At 41.7% G+C, this 24,721-nt stretch overlaps 1 protein-coding gene across 3 annotated transcripts in view; it reads right to left on the reverse strand.

The window, feature by feature from the left end:
- The window catches only part of gria1b (glutamate receptor, ionotropic, AMPA 1b), a 114,678-nt gene that overhangs the window by 65,798 nt on the left and 24,159 nt on the right, over positions 1-24,721 (reverse strand). For all 3 annotated transcript variants that reach the window (XM_020464358.2, XM_020464357.2, XM_031808424.1), the window contains exon 3: positions 7,994-8,233. In XM_020464358.2, the coding sequence (XP_020319947.1) occupies positions 7,994-8,233 (240 nt within the window). The remainder of the gene's footprint in view (positions 1-7,993; positions 8,234-24,721) is intronic.

Below are 24,721 nucleotides of genomic sequence, written 5' to 3' on the forward strand. Positions count from 1 at the left end.
CTAGGTGGTGATGTAGGTGGCCTGGTGGTGATGTAGGTGGCCTGGTGGTGATGTAGGTGGCCTGGTGGTGATGTAGGTGGCTAGGTGGTGATGTAGGTGGCCTGGTGGTGATGTAGGTGGCTAGGTGGTGATGTAGGTGGCTAGGTGGTGATGTAGGTGGCTAGGTGGTGATGTAGGTGGCCTGGTGGTGATGTAGGTGGCTAGGTGGTGATGTAGGTGGCTAGGTGGTGATGTAGGTGGCTAGGTGGTGATGTAGGTGATTGGCAAGTGATGTAGGTGGCTAGGTGGTGATGTAGGTGGCTAGATGGTGATGTAGGTGGCCTGGTGGTGATGTAGGTGGCTAGGTGGTGATGTAGGTGGCTAGGTGGTGATGTAGGTGGCTAGGTGGTGATGTAGGTGGCTAGGTGGTGATGTAGGTGATTGGCAAGTGATGTAGGTGGCCTGGTGGTGATGTAGGTGGCCTGGTGGTGATGTAGGTGGCTAGGTGGTGATGTAGGTGGCTAGGTGGTGATGTAGGTGGCTAGGTGGTGATGTAGGTGGCTAGGTGGTGATGTAGGTGGCTAGGTGGTGATGTAGGTGGCTAGGTGGTGTTATAGGTGGCTAGGTGGTGATGTAGATGGCCTGGTGGTGATGTAGATGGCTAGGTGGTGATGTAGGTGGCTAGGTGGTGATGTAGGTGGCTAGGTGGTGATGTAGGTGGCTAGGTGGTGATGTAGGTGGCTAGGTGGTGATGTAGGTGGCTAGGTGGTGATATAGGTGGCTAGGTGGTGATGTAGATGGCCTGGTGGTGATGTAGATGGCTAGGTGGTGATGTAGGTGGCTAGGTGGTGATGTAGGTGGCTAGGTGGTGATGTAGGTGGCTAGGTGGTGATGTAGGTGGCTAGGTGGTGATGTAGGTGGCTAGGTGGTGATGTAGGTGGCTAGGTGGTGATGTAGGTGGCTAGGTGGTGATGTAGGTGGTACTTCAGAGTAGTTGCCTTTTTTTTCTTCTTTTTTTACAACACCATAACGAAGTTGGAATTATCATGATGTATGTTCATGAAGTCTACTATTTCAATAAAAATTTTGTCATTTGAGACTCCTTGGTGATAACCAAGTGAGAGATAATTGTTTTAGTTCCGATGTGCATTAGATATATTGTTGTTGATTTGTCTGGTTTCTGTTGTTTATAGTAGTATATGTCATCTGAATCAACCAGTTGGTGAACTCAGTACCAAAGCCCTCCTTACAATTATCTCTTAAAGAACAAGAGCTTTGTTCTGAAGGAATTGGATAAAATTACATTTCGGTCAACAGAGATGAAAATTATAAATATAGACACTAATCTTTATGCCCTGAATTGGATTTGCATAAACATTAACAAAATGCATTTAATTTACAAAACAATACTAAAGTAAACCCAATTGGAGTCACAACAAGCTGCTTCCTCATCCCATTTGTTTGGATGATACTTCACTGGAGCCCACAGCTTTGAGTTCGTATGCAAATGACACATCAATTACATTATGCATTACTGATGCAAAAGGCTGACCATCTGACCTGACAAGGAGAGACTCCTAGTGGTGTGTGCTATGTATAATATTTCTGCATTTGCATTCATTAGCAGAGGGAACAAAATATGTTATGTTTTAAGAGATGGCTTACAATAATATATAGATATAGTAATATATAGAAACAGATAAAGTTACGTTTTTATTTTTATTTTAGTGGCGACATGGATTACGCAACAGATGACAAAAGTAGTTTTGTAAGAAGTAACAGTGATCCTGCAAAGGGCATTTCATGTTAATTAAAACAGTGTGTCGGATTCAATTTTTAAACTGCCACTGCTTGCCTTGCAATACACTTCCTGCCATCTCTGTATAGGCACATAGAGCTTGTCTCAGCAGCTGTGGAATCGTCTCACACCAGAGAGCAAACCAGCTTTATCGCCCACTGAGCAGCATCCCAGCTAACAATATTAAGGAGAGACAACGTTTTTGTAATGTTACCGTAGTTATCCCCTAATGTTTGAGTGTCCCGTTTTCCATTAGTTGGGGGAACATTATATCCATGTTAACAAAAACCTTCTAAAAACCTTTTTAACATGTTTTGGTGTTAAAGTTAGAACATTCCCTTAAACTTCTTAGGGCTGCAATCCCGTTTAACGGATCCCGTTTAACGGACAACAGCCAGTGAAAGTGCAGAGCGCCAAATTCAAACAACAGAATTCTCATAATTAAAATTCCTCAAACATACATGTATCTTATACTGTTTTAAAGGTAATCTTGTTGTTAATCCCACCAAAGTGTCCGATTTCAAACAGGCTTTACAGCGAAAGCACCACAAATGATTATGTTAGGTCACCACCAAGCCACAGAAAAACACAGCCATTCTTCCAGCCAAAGAGAGGAGTCACAAAAAGCACAAATAGAGATAAAATCACTAACCTTTGACGATCTTCATCAGATGACACTCATAGGACTTCATGTTACACAATACATATGTTTTGTTCGATAAAGTGCATATTTATATAAAAAAATCTCTGTATACATTGGGGCGTTAAGTTCACTAGTTCCAAAAACATCCGGTGATATTGCAGAGAGCCCCATCATTTTACAGAAATACTCATTATAAATATCGATGAAAATACAATTGTTAGACATGGAAATATAGATACACTTAACTTAATGTCAAGCAGAACTTCTCTAGAATGTGGTTGCAATGTTTTCAGAATGTACAAAATGAATGTTCTAGAAACATCTCCTTAATATCAAGCAGAACTTCTCTAGAATGTGGTTGCAATGTTTTCAGAATGTACAAAATGAATGTTCTAGAAACATCTCCTTAATATCAAGCAGAACTTCTCTAGAATGTGGTTGCAATGTTTTCAGAATGTACAAAATGAATGTTCTAGAAGCATTTTCTTGGACATTGCAAGAACATTCGTGTCTAGTTTTCTGAGGGTTAGGAAAATATTCCATCAACGTCACATCAAACATACACAAAACATGGTTGCCATGTTCTCAGAATATAAGATATTAATGTTCTAGACACGTTTCATGGGAACACAGCAAGAACATTTCTGTGTATCAGTTGTCAAGAGGTCGCCTGATGGTCGCCTGATGGTCCAAAATAAATGTTTTTCCTCCTAACAAAAGAAAATGAATTACACATCACACCTTGCTGCTGTTGCCAAGCCCATCAAGACCCTGATTGGTGAACCACAAATCTATTCACAGCTCCTTTTGTATGTTGGTGAGGTTAGGGAAACTCTCACACACACTATGCTTTTTAACATGAAATGCTCTCATTATTTTGAGTTAATCAAGAAGAAAGAGAACAACATTTTTGTCAAATGCAAACTCTACAAAGGCAGCATTGTTCTCTTTGCCAGAAACATCACATCAAACCCCAAAAATCATCTGGAGGTTGAGCACAACGTTGGAAACCAAAGTCCCAGAAACGCATGAAAGAGGAGAAATCTACACACAATATGATAATAAGTATTCTAACAACATTCAAAACGGTAATATTAACATATAGTGAGAGTAGGGTGACTCCACAAGCAGGTCTTGAACCCAGGCCACCAGCATCCATGACTAGCACCCTAACCACTAACCACTGTCCCAATAAGGGATATCTACAGGCCACCAGCATCCATGACTAACACCCTAACCACTGTCACAATAAGGGATATCTTGAGGGCATGTGCTTATTGGGCCAGTATAGTGAGGTCCATAAGAAACCCTAACCCCTCATCCCTAGGCACTAGATATGAAACAACCTGATAGGTCCAGAAGAAACCCTACCCCCTCCTCCCTAGGCACTAGATCTGAAACAACCTGATAGGTCCAGAAGAAACCCTAACCCCTCCTCCCTAGGCACTAGATATGAAACAACCTGATAGGTCCAGAAGAAACCCTAACCCCTCCTCCCTAGGGCACTAGATCTGAAACAACCTGATAGGTCCAGAAGAAACCCTACCCCCTCCTCCCTAGGCACTAGATCTGAAACAACCTGATAGGTCCAGAAGAAACCCTAACCCCTCCTCCCTAGGCACTAGATATGAAACAACCTGATAGGTCCAGAAGAAACCCTAACCCCTCCTCCCTAGGCACTAGATATGAAACAACCTGATAGGTCCAGAAGAAACCCTAACCCCTCCTCCCTAGGGCACTAGATCTGAAACAACCTGATAGGTCCAGAAGAAACCCTACCCCCTCCTCCCTAGGCACTAGATCTGAAACAACCTGATAGGTCCAGAAGAAACCCTAACCCCTCCTCCCTAGGCACTAGATATGAAACAACCTGATAGGTCCAGAAGAAACCCTAACCCCTCCTCCCTAGGGCACTAGATATGAAACAACCTGATAGGTCCAGAAGACACCCTAACCCCTCCTCCCTAGGCACTAGATATGAAACAACCTGATAGGTCCAGAAGAAACCCTACCCCCTCCTCCCTAGGCACTAGATATGAAACAACCTGATAGGTCCAGAAGAAACCCTACCCCCTCCTTCCTAGGCACTAGATCTGAAACAGCCTGATAGGTGTAAGCACCAGGGTAATTTCACTTTGAAGTAAATCTCAGCTCTGTTAAAAAAAATACACTGAAGGAAAACTATTATTGATCATAATAATTGAGGTGTATCATTTAAAAACAGGTTAACATACCCCACTAACATTCGACAACTATACAGAAAGCTCTTAAATTGCTGAAATATGTCATTCAAATCAATGATAAAAGACTAGTCAGATTGACTGACATCTGACACAGACATGGTTGCGTAGCAGATAGAAACCCTAACTCCAGAGTACGGTGAACCAAGAGGTTGTGAATTCAAATTCCAGGTGAGAACATGTTGAATAATAATTATAAAGTATAAATGAACATGCACAATGTAATCATGTATGTCAAAGTGTGTTAAATATTTAAGTTGAAAACACAATGTTAAAAACACTGTTGGTGTGAGTATCCCAATCCTTGCCAACAGACAAAGACCTATGAATGGATCGATCAGCGGTTCACCAATCAGGACCTTGATATGCTCGGCAACAGTAACAAGACATTATGTGTAATGAAATATTAACCTAACTAACCCACCGAAAACCGGACACATGCAACGTTCCAATGAAACATGTCTAGGTCATTAATATCTTAAGTTCTGAGAACATGGTAACCACGTTCTGGATAAGTTATATTTGACAAATACGAGAACGGTCTATTGGAAATATTCCTTGCAAATCATGGGAACATTCCTATGAAAACATTAGCTAATGGCCTAATGAGACTCTTAAGGGAACGTTCTCCAAAGTTATGGGAATGCTTTGTTGTTAGCTGGGACTAACCTGCAGATAAACTAGAGAGAGAGAGAGACAAACGCTGTGCTCTATCTGTGTAGTGTTAGCGACGCATCACGCCACTGCAGCAGTGCAGATAAGCAAGTGAAACGTTGGGATTGGCAGGGAAAGCAGCTCCTTTTTCTGTTGGTCTCACAGATCTGCCTATCACAGCTTCCCTCAAATGTCGCACAAACGCAAATTATATGGACCCTGTCTAGGTTAAGATGATGAGCTTTTGTTGTGAAAGATTTGAAAAGATAGATTTGTCTTCTTTTTTTTTACTATAGCAAACATATGTGTGAGATGGCAAGGCAGGAAGACAAGGGTTAATCTAATCACCCCCCCCCCCCCCCCCCCCCCCCCCCAGGACTGCACTGTTGGATGGATTGAGTAGGAAGAGGAACTACCCACCACCCACTCCCCCCCATGGGACTGCACTGTGGGATGCAGTCAGTCAGAAGGGGAGCCAGGGAACTCAATTCCAGTTCTAGAGTCATGGGGAGAACAAAGGATACAACACATCACATAGCTACATACATCAAAAAGTCCAAAGTACAAGTAAAACCTTTTACAGTCATCTTGTAGTCTGTGAGAGCAATCACACTGTACTACTTAGCACTTAAGGGGAACCATGTCTTGTCGTATAGTTACCAAACTATGCTCTGGAGTCTACTCTTGAGGTGTCACAATCCTGAGCAGGGCTATGTGGCTTCTCTAGCCCAGGGCCCGGTTTCATAAAGCATTTTAAGTTAATTACCCCCTTATCTTTTCACTTAAAGTCTACTTAACTTTAAGACAGTTGCACAAAACATTTTATGGTAAATTTCCCCCTTAAATTAAGTGAAAAGGTTAAGGGTTCCCTATGAGGTCCCTTAAGTGCATTCATTCAGTATGGATATTAATGTAAACAGCATTTGTGGAGGAGAATGTTGCTTTCTTCTGTCCTGGTTCCCAAAGGAAAACATCAACCAGCAAACTAGCTAGGTATCTAAACATTGGAAGGTGCACAATCCATAGCTACAAAGCTAGCTGGCTAGCTAGCTACCTATGCTGAAAGTTAGCTTGACGTGCTAGAATGTAATAGAAAAAAAGTTGAGAGAAAAGTAACTAAAATAAATGTGTTATTATCTTCTTAATCAATTTGTTTCTCCTGTCTTGAATGTAGAAGTTTTATTTGGCGATAAAATAAAAGAGATCTCTTTGATGAGACACTCATTCAGCGAATCAGGTCGTCTCCGTGGTAACCAGAGACTCTTTCTGCATTAGATGCCTTCAAACTACCATAAAACCCTTAAATGATGCCCTTACCCTGGAAATGTTTGACTGGCTCTATGCAACGCCCTTAAACAATTTTAATAGGTTAAGGAAATTATACCTTAAGAGAAACACCCTGAGGTCTGGCTTCAGCGTTAAGCAGAAAAGCAGCCAGTGATTAATCTCTGGTCATGTCCTGAGGAGTACATATGTAATGTAACCCCACGTACACACACATAACACAGACACAGAGCCACTGACATTAAGATTGGAGTGAAGTTTCCTAAAAGGCTTAAATAACCACCGACTGTGCAATGCTATATCCAGGCAACAGGTGGGGCTCTCAGATCCGTCATGAAGAAGTCAGCAACCTTGAGTTCCTTGTCCAAGACTGAAGCGCTAAGACTAGCTAAATAAATCCATGGAGCATTTGTCCCGTTACCGTAAACATTTTACTCATTGAAACTATCTATGGTCAAAGAAGCCCTTCGGTGCAGATCATATACCGTGTACAATGAAGATAAGCAAGCAAGTTACACATTATGTAATTATATTTGCTCATCTTCGGTTCATGCCCTTCAGTCTGCAACCTTTGTCCTGGGCACATTCACTACCAGACTCTGCATCATTAAACAGTTAACATATCCTTCTAGCTGCATCTGTTTCTGATGGTACTGAAGATGAGTGAAGGTCACAGTTGAGTGGCTGCAAATTGAAGAGGTACACGCACCAGGGGCTCATTTCCCATAGGAGACCATTGCAGTCATATATGCCCATCCAAGCACAAAATGTGCATTGAGGACATACAGTTCACAGAATTCAGCTTCCACATCTAGAGGAGCTTCTGGCAGAATAACAAGCAATATATTTAACAGCTAAGAATACCAAATAATACTGTAGATTTAACAGCTAAGCTAAGAATACCAAATAATACTGTAGATTTAACAGCTAAGCTAAGAATACCAAATAATACTGTAGATTTAACAGCTAAGCTAAGAATACCAAATAATACTGTAGATTTAACAGCTAAGAAAACCAAACTCAAACACATCCACAGATGTTGTAGGACAATATATCATACCATAAACAGTACGGCAACATAGTTAGAGACTAAATAGTAAAGCAAACTTTAATATGGACTAGTCTGACTATACACTATTTCAATTAATGTCACCCTGAACCGAGGATACATCTAACAAGTATCCACAACATATCCACAAAGACTAAATAACCGCTAGGCTACTTGAAAAATATCTACAATAACACTTGTAGAGATGCTTGAGCTTGACATCAGTCCAACTGTGCTCTACCAGTGTATTGTGAGAGTGTGACGTCAAGCCTACAGTATAGTTTAACCTGCTCAAGAGGTTCCACTTGTAAAAACACAAAGAAACGTGAGATAATGATGACCAGTACCTGAATGAGAGCTATACATGTAGACAAACTTGGTCCATTTGTAGTGATGAATCAGGGCTATGAGGGGCTCCTGAAGCTCCGGTCTCAGCTGGATCACAAACTGGTTGTTGGTTTCAATTGGGAAACTGGGTGTCACAAAGCAGACGTGGAGAGCCCCGCAGAACGACATGAGCATGTTCATGGTCTTCCTGTCATACAATCCAATGATGGCATAGACTCCTTTGGAAAACTGTGAACAAACTGTGGAGAGGAAAAGTAAGAGGAAAGATGAACATGTTAGGTTTATGAGAGTTCCTGTTTATACCGGTATCAAACCTTGGGTTGCAAGGGCCTATTGCAACTTTCAGCCCTGTTTCTGTAAAGTACGTCAGACCGGTCTGGAGAGGGTGGGAGAACATGAAAAGATGAGAGCTCCGAGGGGTCACAGTTCAACAACAGGGGGAAGACAATTGTTGATAATGTGCAGGGTGTAAACAAGTTTAATTTTAAAACACATTGTGTATAATAAAGCATATAATGAAACATGCAAACGGGATCAATAATAAATTAATAGATAAATAATTAAATAAGTACATCATTGGAAATCACACCAAGGGATGAAGAGATTAAGTGGTACAAAGATAAGTGCTATGTTAAAGTGCTTGATATAATACAATTAAATATGAAAAAGACTAAACCAGATTGAGCAAATAAATACATTGTTTTTTATTGAACTTCCTCTTCCTGTCGGTGGCCCCTCCGGCTCTCTTAATTAGGCCCTCACTAACTCCCACTGTCAATGCTTTATCCTCCTCTTTACCATTCATTCCAAGTGGAGCCAAGGTCTTGAATTTGGCTATCCACCTAGATTAGGGTTAGGGTAGAGTAGGGTTAGGGTAAGGTTAGGGTAGAGTTAGGGTAGGGTTAGAGTCGAGTTAGGGTAGGGTTAGGGTAGGGTTAGGGTAGAGTAGGGTTAGGTTAAGGTTAGGGTAGAGTAGGGTTAGGGTAAGGTTAGGGTAGAGTTAGGGTAGGGTTAGGGTAGGGTTAGGGTAGGGTAAGGGTAGGGTTAGGGTGTGGTTATGGTAGGGTTAGGGTTAGGTTAGGGTTAGAGTAGGTTTAGGATAGAGTTAGGGTAGGGTTAGGGTAGGGTTAGGGTAGAGTTACGGTAGGGTTAGGGTAGAGTTACAGTAGGGTTAGGGTAGGGTAGGGTTAGGGTTAGGGTAGAGTTAGGGTAGGGTTAGAGTTAGGGTAGGGTTAGGGTAGGAGTGGGTTAGGGTTAGGGTAGGGTTAGAGTTAGGGTAATGTTAGGGTAGGGTGAGGGTAGGGTTAGGGTAAGAGTTAGGGTAAGAGTTAGGGTAGGCTTAGGGTAGGGTTAGGGTAGGGTAGGGTTAGGGTAGGGTTAGTGTTAGGGTACATTTTGGGTAGGGTTAGGGTATGGTTAAGTTTAGGGTAGGTGTAGGGTAAGGTTGGGGTAGTGTTAGGGTTAGGGTAGGGTTAGGGTAGAGTTAGGGTAGAGTTAGGGTTAGGGTAGGGTTAGGGTAGAGTTACGGTAGGGTTAGGGTAGAGTTACAGTAGGGTTAGGGTTAGGGTAGGGTTAGGGTAGGGTTAGGGTTAGGGTAGAGTTAGGGTAGGGTTAGAGTTAGGGTAGGGTTAGGGTAGGAGTGGGTTAGGGTTAGGGTAGGGTTAGAGTTAGGGTAATGTTAGGGTAGGGTGAGGGTAGGGTGAGGGTAGGCTTAGGGTAGGGTTAGGGTTAGGGTAGGGTAGGGTTGGGGTAGGGTTAGTGTTAGGGTACATTTTGGGTAGGGTTAGGGTATGGTTAAGTTTAGGGTAGGTTTAGGGTGAGGTTGGGGTAGTGTTAGGGTTAGGGTAGGGTAGGGTTAGGGTAGAGTTAGGGTTAGGGTAGAGTTAGGGTTAGGGTAGGGTTAGGGTAGAGTTAGGGTAGAGTTAGGGTTAGGGTAGGGTAAGGTAGGGTTAGGGTAGAGTTAGGGTAGGGTTAGGGTAGAGTTAGGGTAGGGTTAGGGTAGAGTTAGGGTAGAGTTAGGGTTAGGGTAGGGTAAGGTAGGGTTAGGGTGTGGTTAGGGTCAGGGTTAGGGTAGTGTTAGGGTAAGGTTAGGGTAGGATAGGGTTATGGTAGTGTTCGGGTGGGGTTAGGTTAGGGTTAGGTTAGGGTTAGGGTAGGGTTAGGGTTAGGGTAGTGTTCTGGTGGGGTTAGGGTTAGGGTAGGGTTAGGTGGAGAGGAAAAGGAAAGAGGAGGAGAGGTTGAACATGTGATTTGAATTGATTGCCAACTTTTTGGAGTGTAAGGGGGCAATCATTTTTTCACACAGGGGAATTTGGGTGTTATATAACTTAGTTAATTAAATAAATAAAATAAGTATATATTTTTGTTATTTGTAAACACAGGTTCCCTTGATCTAATACTAGTATTAGTTGAAGATCTGATTACATTCAGTATAAAAAATATGCAAAAATCAAGAAAATCAGAAAGGGGCAAATACTTTTTTCACAGCAAATATAAAACAGGTTATAAAAAGAAATGCACTGCTATTTGTATGAGAACAATGAGAAGAGATGGGGTAATTGTCACATCAGGAATGCAACGTAGTGCCATGTTGGTGACAGCTATCTTTGCAACCATTCATTGATGCTCTTAATAAGGTGTTCTTTAAAAAAAAAATCTTCAAGTCTCTATTTGTCTGTGTATATCTTTTCTTTCATTCCATAGTGCGGGCTCAATCATTTCTGCAATGTCACTCATTGTGGCTTCTCTCTGCAAGTGGTTTGCTTGTTATCCAATAGAAGTCTCTTGTAGCGATCTGAAAAGACAGGAGCTGCTGCCATACTATTGTATGATAAAGAGCTGCAGCAAAGGTGTCGTATACACACTGTCTATATTTATATAGAACGCTTTGATGTATACCTGCTAGCGAGTCAGCTGACTTTATTCATCTAGACATTGCTGTTCAGTGAAGAAAGAAAACCAAAACAGTGATTCAAGTCTACAAGAGGAAGACTTGATCTGGAGAGCCTGTAAAAGTGTCTCTGTTGGAGCTGTGTTCGCAGGGAGAACACTTTCTTATTGGAATTACTCGTATTAGGCGGATTTGAATTTAGTTGCTTTCTGATTATACAGATGTAGGATCTTAATTTGAGCCAGTTTGTTACAGCGGAAATTCTTTCCTGCAGCAACAGGAAATGGGAATTATGTGGATTATCATTTATTGATATTTTTTGCAGGGATTGTACATTTTTTAAGGGTGAAATCAAGTCTGAAATTTCAAAGTGGAAATTACAAACTTCAGAAGCCTTTTTAAACCTCAAACCACATTTTTCTGGTGATCAAATTAAGATTCCCCATCTGTATTCTGTCCAGATTGTATTAGTCTTTACTGTGTATGCTATGTTGTTCCTATCTAAATCTCAACCACATTTATCCTTGTAACAGCCAAGTCCATTTTTCCTCCAATGCAAAAGATACCAGAAGACTCTTTTATTATTGTTTTCAAGATACACATCTTTCTCGCTAGGAGATACAAAGGCAAAACAAGACTCGACAGTTCTTTTATATCCTTGTCCATTGTACCTTTAATCTCTTTATCATTACCCTCCAGTGTATTTAAGTAGAGTACTCTAGCTATAACAAATTCGTCCCACTGGGCACACCACGTAATTTAAATGTAGAGAATTGGGTAAAATTTGGTTTGATACGTTGATCAATGAGATTACAATCTATTTTCACCCACTCAAAAAGACAGTCAAACGTTTGTTGAATTCCCAATCTGTTACCACAATGCTTCAACCATGTAAAAGTAGAACCAAATTCCAATGGAAAAACAATATCTGATTTTTAGTTTAGTTGTCAACTAAATGTGTTATCACTGCGCATACAAACATTTAAAAAGCACAGCAAAGTTTAAATGGGAATACAATGTCAGATATTTTGTCAATTTATACAACAATTTAAAGTGTTATGACTGTGCTTCATCTAATAGCAAAACGAAATAACCCTGGATTGCAATTTAGATGATTTAAATACAGTTGAAGTCGGAAGTTTAGTTACACTTAGGTTGGAGTCATTAAAACCTGTTTTTCAAACACTCCACAAATTTCTTGTGAACAAACTATAGTTTTGGCAAGTCGGTTAGGACATCTACTTTGTGCATGATTGTCACGAACGTCATAAGGAGTGGACCAAGATGCAGCGTGGTATGTTTCCATTCCACGCCAGCAGCGTACCACCCTGCATACCACTGCTGGCTTGCTTCTGAAGCTAAGCACGGTTGGTTCTGGTCAGTTCCTGGATGGGAGACCAGATGCTGCTGGAAGTGGTGTTGAAGGGCCAGTAGGAGGGACTCTTTCCTCTGGTCTAAAAAAATTGGGGACACTGCCCTGTATAGGGTGCTGACTTTTGGATGGGACGTTAAACGGGTGTCCTGACTCTCTGAGGTCATTAAAGATCCCATGGCACTTATCGCAAGAGTAGGGGTGTTAACCCTGGTGTCCTGGCTAAATTCACAATCTGGCCCTCAAACCATCACAGTCACCTAATAATCCCCAGTTTACAATTGGCTCATTCATCCCCCTCCTCTCCCCTGTAACTATTCCCCAGGTCGTTGCTGCAAATGAGAACTTGTTCTCAGTCAACTTACCTGGTAAAATAACAGATAAATAAATAAAATAAATCCTTTATTATGGAATAGAAAACTTGAAAGAACAAAAGAACAAACCGAAACGTGAAGCTACTAGACAAGATCCCACATGGGAAAATGGCTACCTAAATATGATCCCCAATCAGAGACAATGATTAACGAGGTGCCTCTGATTGAGAACCATACCAGGCCATCAAAGAAATACAATTCCCCTAGATAACACACCCTAAATCACACCCCAACCCAACCAACATAGAGAATAAACAGCTCTCTATGGTCAGGGGGTGACAATGACACAAGTCATTTGTCCAACAATTATTTACAGACAGATTATTTCACTTATAAATCACTGTATCACAATTCCGGTGGGTCAGAAGTTTACATGCACTAAGTTGACTGTGCCTTTAAACAGCTTGGAAAATTCCAGAAAATGATGTCATGGCTTTAGAAGCTTCTGACATCATTTGAGTCAATTGGAGGTGTACCTGTGGATGTATTTCAAGGCCTACCTTCAAACGCAGTGCCTCTGTGCTTGACATCATGAGAAAATGAAAATATATCAGCCAAGACCTCCAAAAATATTCTAGACCTCCACAAGTCTGGTTCATCCTTGGGAGCAATTTCCAAACGCCTGAAGGTTCCACGTTCATCTGTACAAACAATAGTATGCAAGTATAAACACCATGGGACCACACAGCTGTCATACCGCTCAGGAAGGAGACGCATTCTGTCTCCTAGAGATGAATGTACTTTGGTGCAAAAAGTGCAAATCAATCCCAGAACAACAGCAAAGGACCTTGTGAAGATGCTGGAGGAAACCGGTACAAAAGTATCTATATCCACAGTAAAAAGAGTTATCGACATAACCTGAAAGGCCGCTCAGCAAGGAAGAAGCCACTGCTCCAAAACCACCATAAAAAAGCCAGACTACAGTTGGCTTGGAGAAATGTCCTCTGGTCTGACAGAACTGTTTGGCCGGAATGACCATCGTGATGTTTGGAGGAAAAAGGGGGAGGCTTGCAAGCCGAAGAACACCATCCCAACCGTGAAGCACGGGGGTGGTAGCATCATGTTGTGGGTGTGCTTTGCTGCAGGAGGGACTGGTGCACTTCACACAATAGAGGAAGGAAAATTATGTGGATATATTGAAGCAACATCTCAAGACATCAGTCAGGAAGTTAAAGCTTGGTCGCAAATGGGTCTTCCAAATGGACAATGACCCCAAGCATACTTCCAAAGTTGTGGCAAAATGGCTTAAGGACAACAAAATCAAGGCATTGGAATGGCCATCACAAAGCCCTGACCTCAATCCTATAGAACATTTGTGGGCAGAACTGAAAAGGCGTGTGCGAGCAAGGAGGCCTACAATCCTGACTCAGTTACACCAGCTCTGTCAGGAGGAATGGGCCAAAATTCATCCAACTTATTGTGGAAAGCTTGTGCAAGGCTACTCAAAACATTTGACCCAAGTTAAACAATTTAAAGGCAATGCTTCCAAATACTTATTAAGTGTATGTAAACTTCTGACCAACTGGGAATGTGATGAAAGAAATAAAAAATGAAATAAATCATTCTCTCTACTATTATTCTGACATTTCACATTCTTAAAATAAAGTGGTGATCCTAACTGACCTAAGACAGGGAATTCTTACTAGGATTAAATGTCAGGAATTGTGAAAAACTGAGTTTAAATGTATTTGGCTAAGGTGTATGTTAACTTTCGACTTCAACTGTACTTGATGCATGTTGTCACGATCGCCGTATTGAGGAGACCAAAGAGCAGCGTGATGTGAATACATATTTTTAATGAAAGACGAAAAAAAAACAACGTACACTAAACAAACAAACAAAACGACCGTGACCGCTATCAACACTGAGTGCAAACATGCAACATCACATAGACAATAACCCAAACTGGGAAATGGCAACCTAAATAGGATCCCCAATCAGAGACAACGATAAACAGCTGCCTCTGACTGGGAACCAATCCAGGCTACCATAGACCTACATATGTCTAGACTAGATACACACACCTAGACATACAAAACCCTAGATGAGACAAAAACGCACATACCACCCTCGTCACACCCTGACCTAACCAAAATATATAAAGAAAACAAAGAATACTCAGGTCAGGGCGTGACACATGTGGTCATTGCAATTTGAGATCCTGCACAGACTATTGTAGCATTTGTGAAGAGCTCCACAGACCTAGGACATTTGTGAAGAGCTCCACAGACCTAGGACATTTGTGAAGAGCTCCACAGACCTAGGACATTTGTGAAGAGCTCCACAGACCTAGGACATTTGTGAAGAGCTCCACAGACCTAGGACATTTGTGAAGAGCTCCACAGACCTAGGACATTTGTGAAGAGCTCCACAGACCTAGGACATTTGTGAAGAGCTCCACAGACCTAGGACATTTGTGAAGAGCTCCACAGACCTAGGACATTTGTGAAGAGCTCCACAGACCTAGGACATTTGCATGCCATCTTGAACATGCACGCTTTCAATGATTTCATAAGAAGACATTTATTGTTACAGTAACCTCAAAATGTGGCCAGGGACGTGTTACTCAATTTAAAGTTGAATAAATACACTGAGTGTTCAAAACATTATGACACCTTCCTAATATTACATCCCCCCCCTTTTGCCCTCAGAACAGCATCAGTTAAAAGCCTTCCACAGGAATGCTCGTCCATGTTTACTCCAATGCTTCCCACAGTTGGGTCAGGTTGGCTGGATGTCCTTTGGATGGTGGACCATTCTTGATACAAACAGGAAACTGTTGAGTGTGAAACATCCGGCAACTTTGCAGTTCGCTATATAATTCGGTACGCCTGGCACCTACTACCGTACCCCGTTCAAAGGCACTGAAATATTTTGTCTTGCCTATTCACCCTCTGAATGGCACACATACACAATCCATGTCTCAATCGTCTCAAGGCTTAAAAAGAGTTCTTTAACCCCGTCTCCTCCCCTTCATCTACACTGATTGAAGTGGATTTAACAAGTGACATTGATAAGGGATCATAGCTTTCACCTGGATTCACGTGGTCAGTCTATGTCATGGAAAGAGCAGGTGTTCTTAATGTTTTGTATATTCCGAATATGTGTATTGTCTATTTTTAGTTTAATCCTGGACTGAATTTAAACAATAGATGTTGATTACTTCCCAAATAGACCTAAATAGCCCCGTTGATGATATATAATTGATAAAGTATAATTATATTTCATTTGCTCTGCTCAACTTACCCTTTGGAATGACTTTAACAAGAACAGTGAATCCAGTGAAGTGGAGGTTTCTCAACACTCATTCTCACAATAGCACATTGGTAAGTCAGTGACAAATATCAATGTTGGGCTTGTTTAAAAACCTGGATGGGAGACTAAAAGGATAGCTGTGGATGAATCAACTCTCCAGCAGGAGGTTCTGCTCAGCTTATTGTTATTTGGGGATTTTAGTGGATAATTACGTTGATGATTTGATGTTGTTTCAAAGGTACACATTTATACAAGGTTTGTCTATGTTGAAAATTGGTTAACATGATGACATAATCACGTGGTTGACATTTCACAATACAACAGTTCCAATGTGTTTTCCACGTGGTAGATTCCACATCACAATATGTTGACAAATTTACATTGAAAACAATGTTGATTTAACCAGTTTGTGCCCAGTGGGCTATTCATGATAGCGGACCTTGGATTGTGCTCAATGGAGATTGTTTGCACCACCTTTCACTCAGCAGTGAGAAAAACAGTTTTTTCTCCTGAGGTTTTTTTGGGGGAGATGCAGAATGCTCTGAAAGTGAATGATCCTCTCTGATTCTCTGGCTCCCCAGTGAAAACCAGCTGAGGGCAGCTGAGGCTCTCTCGTCTGGCAGCCTGCTCTCTAGCTGGTGAGATTTGCTTTGGCTACAGAGAGGATCAAATAAAGACTGTCCGTCCAGTTGGGACAGTCTTACGCAACCTTATCTTTGCGGAAGCACGCCGTGTTGACAACAGTGATAATGCATATTGACTTTTAAGAGCATCGAGACAAGTCACTTTTCCAGGCAAGAACTGGAGCCAGACCTAATCATGAATCAGAGCCAGAGCTCAATACAATTCACTTCTTAAAAGACTCAGGTTCTTTATGTAAATTGTAATAATGGTAATCCCCTCATGTTCTGCAGGCTTTGACACAAAAAAAGCTGATATGTTTCTGAGTTTATTGTGGTGAGATGTGGTGCTCTATCATTCTCACAACATATCAGCCAAAAACACTGTCATTAGAGCCAGATTACACCAGACTATACCTACGTTATCATTAGTGCCAGATTACACCATTTTATAGCTACACTATCATTAGAGCCAGATTACACCAGACTATAGCTACACTATCATTACAGCCAGATTACATCAGACTGTAGCTACATTATCATTAGAGCCAGATTACACCAGACTATAGCTACACTATCATTACAGCCAGATTACATCAGACTGTAGCTACATTATCATTAGAGCCAGATTACACCAGAATATAGCCACACTATCATTAGAGCCAGATTACACCAGACTATAGCTACACTATCATTAGAGCAGATTACACCAGACTATAGCTACATTATCATTACAGGCAGATTACACCAGACTATAGCTACACTATCATTAGTGCCAAATAACACCAGACTATAGCTACCCTATCATTACAGCCAGATTACACCAGACTATAGCTACACTATCATTAGAGCCAGATTACACCAGACTATAGCTACCCTATCATTAGAGCCAGATTACACCAGACTATAGCTACATTATCATTAGAGCCAGATTACACCAGACTATAGCTACACTATCATTACAGCCAGATTACATCAGACTATAGTTACATTATCATTAGAGCCAGATTACACCAGATTATAGCTACACTATCATTAGAGCCAGATTACACCAGACTATAGCTACACTATCATTTAGAGCCAGATTACACCAGACTATAGCTACCCTATCATTACAGCCAGATTACACCAGACTATAGCTACACTATCATTAGAGCCAGATTACACCAGACTATAGCTACACTATCATTACAGCCAGATTACATCAGACTGTAGCTACATTATCATTAGAGCCAGATTACACCAGACTATAGCTACACTATCATTACAGCCAGATTACATCAGACTATAGTTACACTATCATTACAGCCAGATTACACCAGATTATAGCTACACTATCATTAGAGCCAGATTACACCAGACTATAGCTACACTATCATTAGAGCCAGATTACACCAGACTATAGCTACCCTATCATTAGTGCCAGATTACACCAGACTATAGCTACCCCCGCCCCCTATTCTGCCAAGTAAGTGGTTGCTTCCTAGGTGCATCAAGGAGCAAAAATATGTTAGCAGGACGCTAAATACTCTAGTGCAGACAGTATCGTCAGGAGAGAGTTTCGAGTGACAGACACAGCATTTGATTTGATTTTAGTGATGGACAGGATTTGCAGGAGGTATGTAGCCTATTGATTCCTTGTTGATGAATAAATAAAACAAAAGTGTTTTGTTGTTTCTCTGTAATACTAGCAACCAATTTGGCTTGAAGTTGGCTTCAGCTAGTCAGCTACATAAATTCCCAATCTCCCAATCTCATAACTAACTACCAAGCTATTTCAGGCTTTCAATCAAGTTAAGAGTAGCTTGTCTCCAACTGTCTTAGCTGTCATGCCTGCTGGCAAGGTTGCTAGACTTTAGAAAAAATGTAAGTCCTCCTTCAACAAGGTGATCAAATAAAGATACTACATCTGTAATTTACCCAGTGTAAGAAGGATACAGACCAAGGTCATTATAGTAAACTAAAATTGAAACTAATACAAAAACTGAAATAAAACAAACCTGTTTGAAAAACTAAAACTATTCTGGGACTATTATATTTGACTCCAAAACGAACTAAAAAAACAAACATCATGAATTATGTTCAATTGTATTTTTTTTCCTAAACTTTGGACAAGAATCTAATGGGGTTTTCAATTGAGTTTTGGGGGGATTTTCAAACTACTGAATCTGGTGTGTAAATGCTGCCAGTAGAGGGTGATGTTTCAAATAGGGCTATCTTGTGCATCACTATCACTAGCTAAACAGGGGTAAAACAGCTAGGCAGCTAACTTGATTCTTCTTACATGTTAAAAGGCTGGTGTAAACCCCTATAGAGTTTCCTTCAACCATATTTTTGCACCAGTCTTTTAAATCCAAGTCACATTGAGCTGATGTACGAAGGGCTATATAAATAAATTTGATTTGATTTATAATTGAAACCTAACCTAACCTGTCATCTGACCCATCACCTTATGTATTGCTGTCCCCCAGTTGCAAGAACTGAAATCCCCCCCCCAAAAAGCTACCCTGTTGTTAGAGCGTTGGACTAGTAACCGAAAGGTTGCAAGTTTGAATCCCCGAGCTCACAAGGTACACATTTGTCGTTCTGCCCCTGAACAGGCAGTTAACCCAATGTTCCTAGGCCGTCATTGAAAATAAGAATGAGTTCTTAACTGACTTGCCTAGTTAAATAAAGGTAAAAATAAAATATACAGCACAATGTCTCCTAGCTTCCCAGGTATGCTTTGCAGTATGTCCCTACCGCTATAAATGAATTTTTTTTTTTTTAACTCATTAGAAATATTTGTAAACTACTATAACTAAATAAAAACTAGCATCTCAGGTCTATTTAAAAAATATATATATATTTTATGTATTAAAACATATCTATTATAACCTTGATACAGACCTAATGTCAGTTAATGTGCTGCGTTCCCCCTCTAGCTCACATCACTACAGAGGTCTGGAATATGGCCACCAGACATACTATGTATAGCCAAAGACTTAAAGAGGTCATATACTGTAACAGTTTACGCCGAGCCGACTGAAGAAACAGGCAGGATATCTGAAACAACCTAAGCACTCCAGAGACCAGCTGTCCTCGTCATGTCCTCTCTGGCCTTGGTCCTGTTCCTGTCGGAAAATTCTATCAAGCTAATGAGATATCTGTCACATACAATCAACACAGAAACCGCCTAAAACCAACCTATTCCACACACAGAGGGATAAATGCCCAAGTGTGACAGCACTTTATTTCTAAATAACCCAGAGCTGCTAATAGTTGCTACAGGGCCTGCAGCTGGTCCTAGCTTCAAACACGATGCCTCACAACCTGTAGGTGCTATGTGATTCAGAACCTTTCGTGATTGTTCTAAAAACAACAACAACAACAACAACAACAATAATAATAATAACAATAATAATATTAACATTAATAATAATAATAACAACAACAGTAAAAATAACAATAATAGTAACAATAATAATAACAACAACAACAACAAGAACAATAATAACAACAATAATAACAACAATAATAACAACAACAACAATAACAATAATACCAACAATAATAATAACAACAACAATAACAATAATAACGACAATAATAACAACAATAATAACAATAATAATAATAACAATAATAACAACAATAACAACAATACTACTACTACTAATAATAATAATAATAATAATAATAATAATACAAATACTACTACTACTACTAATAATAATACATTGTATATAGCAGATGCCATTCAGGACACTCAAGGACACCTTTCATTAAAAGGCAGTGCGTAGAGAAAGACAGTCAGGAATGACTGTTAGTTTTAAAGCCCCTGGGAAGGAGGGAAGGGGAGATGGAGAGAGGCTTCCTGTTCTCCATGTGTATAATATAAACCCTGCTATCATCACGCAGGCTCTTGTGGGTCTGTGGTTGAGTGACATGACTGGGACATCTGGCCTGGCTGCATGTCACCATCGTGAAGGAGGTGACATGAGTTGGGAGGATGACCACAAGCAATCTCTGACCGACGAAACACACTGGACAACCTGGCACAAGCATGACGTGCTACTAGTGTGGCTCAGTGAATAGAGGCCGGACTGAATTTATTTGTGCATGTCTAGTACTGCTGGAATGCATAGTCCTACACATGTATTGAAAAAAACCACTGTGCCCCCCCCCCCCCAAAAAGAATACAAGGCTCCTAAAAACAGATGTTACCATATGCTCAAACTGAGAGAGACTGACTGTATACCGGAAAGTTGGAATTGCACTTGTGAAGGATTAGACCAGATGTCCTCTTCATGTGAATCATACACACACACACAAACACACACACACACACACACACACACATACACACACACAAACACACACACAAACACACACACACAAACACACACACACACACAAACACACACACGCACACAAACACACACACACACACACACACATAATTTGACAACATGCACACTTTGTTTCATCCAGACATATTGTGCATGAATTCCCTTGGACCTCATGAGTTACCCAAATCAATTGCTTTTATAGGCATAAACAATGAGGCGCCTTTAGAATCAATGTAAAGATGCTGCTGCTGCACCAGACACGTCACTTCATTCATCAATCCTCTAGCCACACCTTTTAGGCAGGAGGCAATGATTTTCATTTTTTCATTTTTTATTTTATTGAAGCAGGTAGGCCAGTTGAGAACAAGTTCTCATTTACAACTGCGACCTGGCCAAGATAACGCAAAGCAGTGCGACAAAAACAAACAACACGGAGTTACACATAAACAAATGTACAGTCAATAACACAATATAAAATAAATGTATGTACGGCGTGTGCAAATGTAGGAAGAGTAGGAAGGTAGTCAATAAATAAGCCCTAGACGCGAAAATAATTACAATTTAGCATTAATACTGGAGTGATAGATGTGCGGGTGCAAAAGAGCAAGAGGATTTTTTTTGTTGCCCTTTTTCGTGGTGTCCAATTGTTGTAGTAGCTACTATCTTGTCTCATCGCTACAACTCCCATACGGGCTCGGGAGAGACATGAAAGTCATGCGTCCTCCGATACACAACCCAACCTAGTCGCACTGCTTCTTAACACAGCGCGCATCCAACACAGAAGCCAGCCGCACCAATGTGCCGGAGGAAACACCATGCACCTGGCAACTTTGGTTAGCGCACACTGCGCCCGGCCCGCCACATGAGTCGCTGGTGCACGGTGAGACAAGGACATCCCTACCGACTAAGCCCTCCCTAACGACGCTAGGCCAATTGTGCCCCATGGACCTCCCGGTCGCGGCCAGTTACGACAGAGCCTGGGCGCGAACCCAGAGTCTCTTATGGCACAGATGGCGCTGCAGTACAGCGCCCTTAACCACTGCGCCACCCGGGAGGCCTAAGAGCATGAGGATTAATAACAATATGGGGATGAGGTAGTTGGGTGTGCTATTTACAGATTGGCTGTGTACAGGTACAGTGATCAGTAAACTGCTCTGACAGCTGATGCTTAAAGCTAGTGAGGGAAATATAAGACTCCACCTTCAGTGATTTTTACAATTTGTTCCAGTCATTGGCAGCAGAGAACTGGAAGGAAAGGCAGCCAAAGTAAGTGTTGGCTTTGGGGATGACCAGTGAAATATACCTGCTGGAGCACAGGAGCGCCAGGAGCAGGCCAGGAGGTTAAGGCCACACAATATCTATACCTGGAGTGCAGCACATGTGCACTGTAGAGGGCAACAACATGTAGCCTTCAATGCCTTTACCCTTGAGGGACGGGCCGTGCCATGCCTAGAGCCCAGTGCTCTCCCCAGATGGACAACACCACAGGCTCCCGCTGGACAACACCACAGGCCCCCGCTGGACAACACCACAGGCCCCCACTGGACAACACCACAGGCTCTTGCTGGACAACACCACAGGCCCCCGCTGGACAACACCACAGGATACCGCTGGACAACACCACAGGCTCCCGCTGGACAACACCACAGGCTCCCGTTGAACAACACCACAGGCCCCCGCTGGACAACACCACAGGCTCCCGCTGAACAACACCACAGGCTCCTGCTGGACAACACCCCAGGCTCCCGCTGGACAACACCACAGGCTCCCGCTGGACAACACCACAGGCTCCCGCTGAACAACACCACAGGCTCCTGCTGGACAACACCACAGGCTCCCGCTGGACAACACCACAGGCTCCCGCTGGACAACACCACAGGCTCCCGTTGAACAACACCACAGGTCCCTGCTGGACAACACCACAGGCTCCCGCTGGACAACACCACAGGCTCCCGCTGGACAACACCACAGGCTCTGGCTCGTGATCAAGAATGCTGCTCCCACAGAATCACATTCTTGTCATTTTCTCTACCAACTGAAAACTCACTTTGAACACAGTGGTTGACAGGTACATTGTTTCAATGTGATTTGTGAACGTATTGTGACGTGGAATCAACAAGGAAAACAAAAGTTATCAACCAGTACTGTTTTCATCTCATTCCAACCTGCATTTTAAACATTGAAATTAGGGTAAATCTGTCCAACGGAAGTTGTACAACTGAATGAAAGGGGGATACCTGGTCAGTTGTCCAACTGAATGAAAGGGGGACACATGGTCAGTTGTACAACTGAATGAAAGGGGGAAACCTAGTCAGTTGTACAACTGAAATGAAAGGGGGAAACCTAGTCAGTTGTACAACTGAAATGAAAGGGGGAAACCTAGTCAGTTGTACAACTGAATGAAAGGGGGAAACCTAGTCAGTTGTACAACTGAATGAAAGGGGGAAACCTAGTCAGTTGTACAACTGAATGAAAGGGGGAAACCTAGTCAGTTGTACAACTGAATGAAAGGGGGAAACCTAGTCATTTGTACAACTGAAATGTGTCTTCTGCACTACATTTTTTATTTTTTATTTTATTTAACCTTTATTTAACTAGGCAAATCAGTTAAGATAAAGTTCTTATTTACAATGACGGCCTACCAAAAGGCAAAAGGCCTCCTGCGGGGAGGGGGGCCTTGGATTAAAAAAACAAAATACAATAAATACAATAGAAATATAGGACAAAACACAACAAGAGAGACAACACTACATAAAGAAAGACTTAAGATAACAAGGAAGCAACACATAACAAAACAGCATGGTAGCAACACAACATAACAACAACATGGTAGCAACACAACATAACAACAACATGGTAGCAACACAACATAACAAAACAGCATGGTAGCAACACAACATAACAACAACATGGTAGCAACACAACATAACAACAACATGGTAGCAACACAACATAACAACAACATGGTAGCAACACAACATAACAACAACATGGTAGCAACACAACATAACAACAGCATGGTAGCAACACAACATAACAACAACATGGTAGCAACACAACATAACAACAACATGGTAGCAGCACAACATAACAACAACATGGTAGCAACACAACATAACAACAACATGGTAGCAACACAACATAACAACAACATGGTAGCAGCACAAAACATGGTACAAACATTATTGGGCACAGACAACAGCACAAAGGGCAAGAAGGTAGAGACTACATCACACAAAGCAGCCACAACTGTCAGTAAGAGTGTCTATGATTGAGTCTTTGAATGAAGAGATTGAGATAAAACTATCCTGTTTGAGTGTTTGTTGCAGCTCGTTCCAGTCGCTAGCTGCAGCGAACTGAAAAGAGGAGCGACCCAGGGATGTGTGTGCTTTGGGGACCTTTAACAGAACGTGACTGGCAGAACCCAACCCCTCTGAATCAGAGGTGCGGGGGGCTGCCTTAATCGACATCCGCGTCTTCGGCGCCCGGGGAACAGTCAGCTGTGTTCAACAACTTTAAACACCGATCAGCTTCCAAACTCCTTTGCGAGGACTACCTTAATAATATTGAAAAGCTTAAAGTAACGCCTAACTTTTCTTACACGAGCTGTATGTGAAAGTACATTCGGAGTGAGGTTGGTTGGGTTTATATAAGCTACATTGACATCTGATTTTCCCAGAGGACACCGTCGTTTCAACGTGAAACTAGGTATACTATCATTGGTCCAGTGTGTGCCCAGTGGGAATGTCTTGCCACAACCTTTTGAGGCTGGCTATCATCTGGATACCTGCTAATCTCCTTGATATGGTAATCTAAAGCATTACAGGCCTATAAATAGAATTCCTTTGTGTGATTACGACCACAGGAGAACACTTGTACTGCTTC

Source organism: Oncorhynchus kisutch, linkage group LG28, assembly GCF_002021735.2.
Source record: "Oncorhynchus kisutch isolate 150728-3 linkage group LG28, Okis_V2, whole genome shotgun sequence".
NCBI classification, from domain to species: domain Eukaryota; kingdom Metazoa; phylum Chordata; class Actinopteri; order Salmoniformes; family Salmonidae; genus Oncorhynchus; species Oncorhynchus kisutch.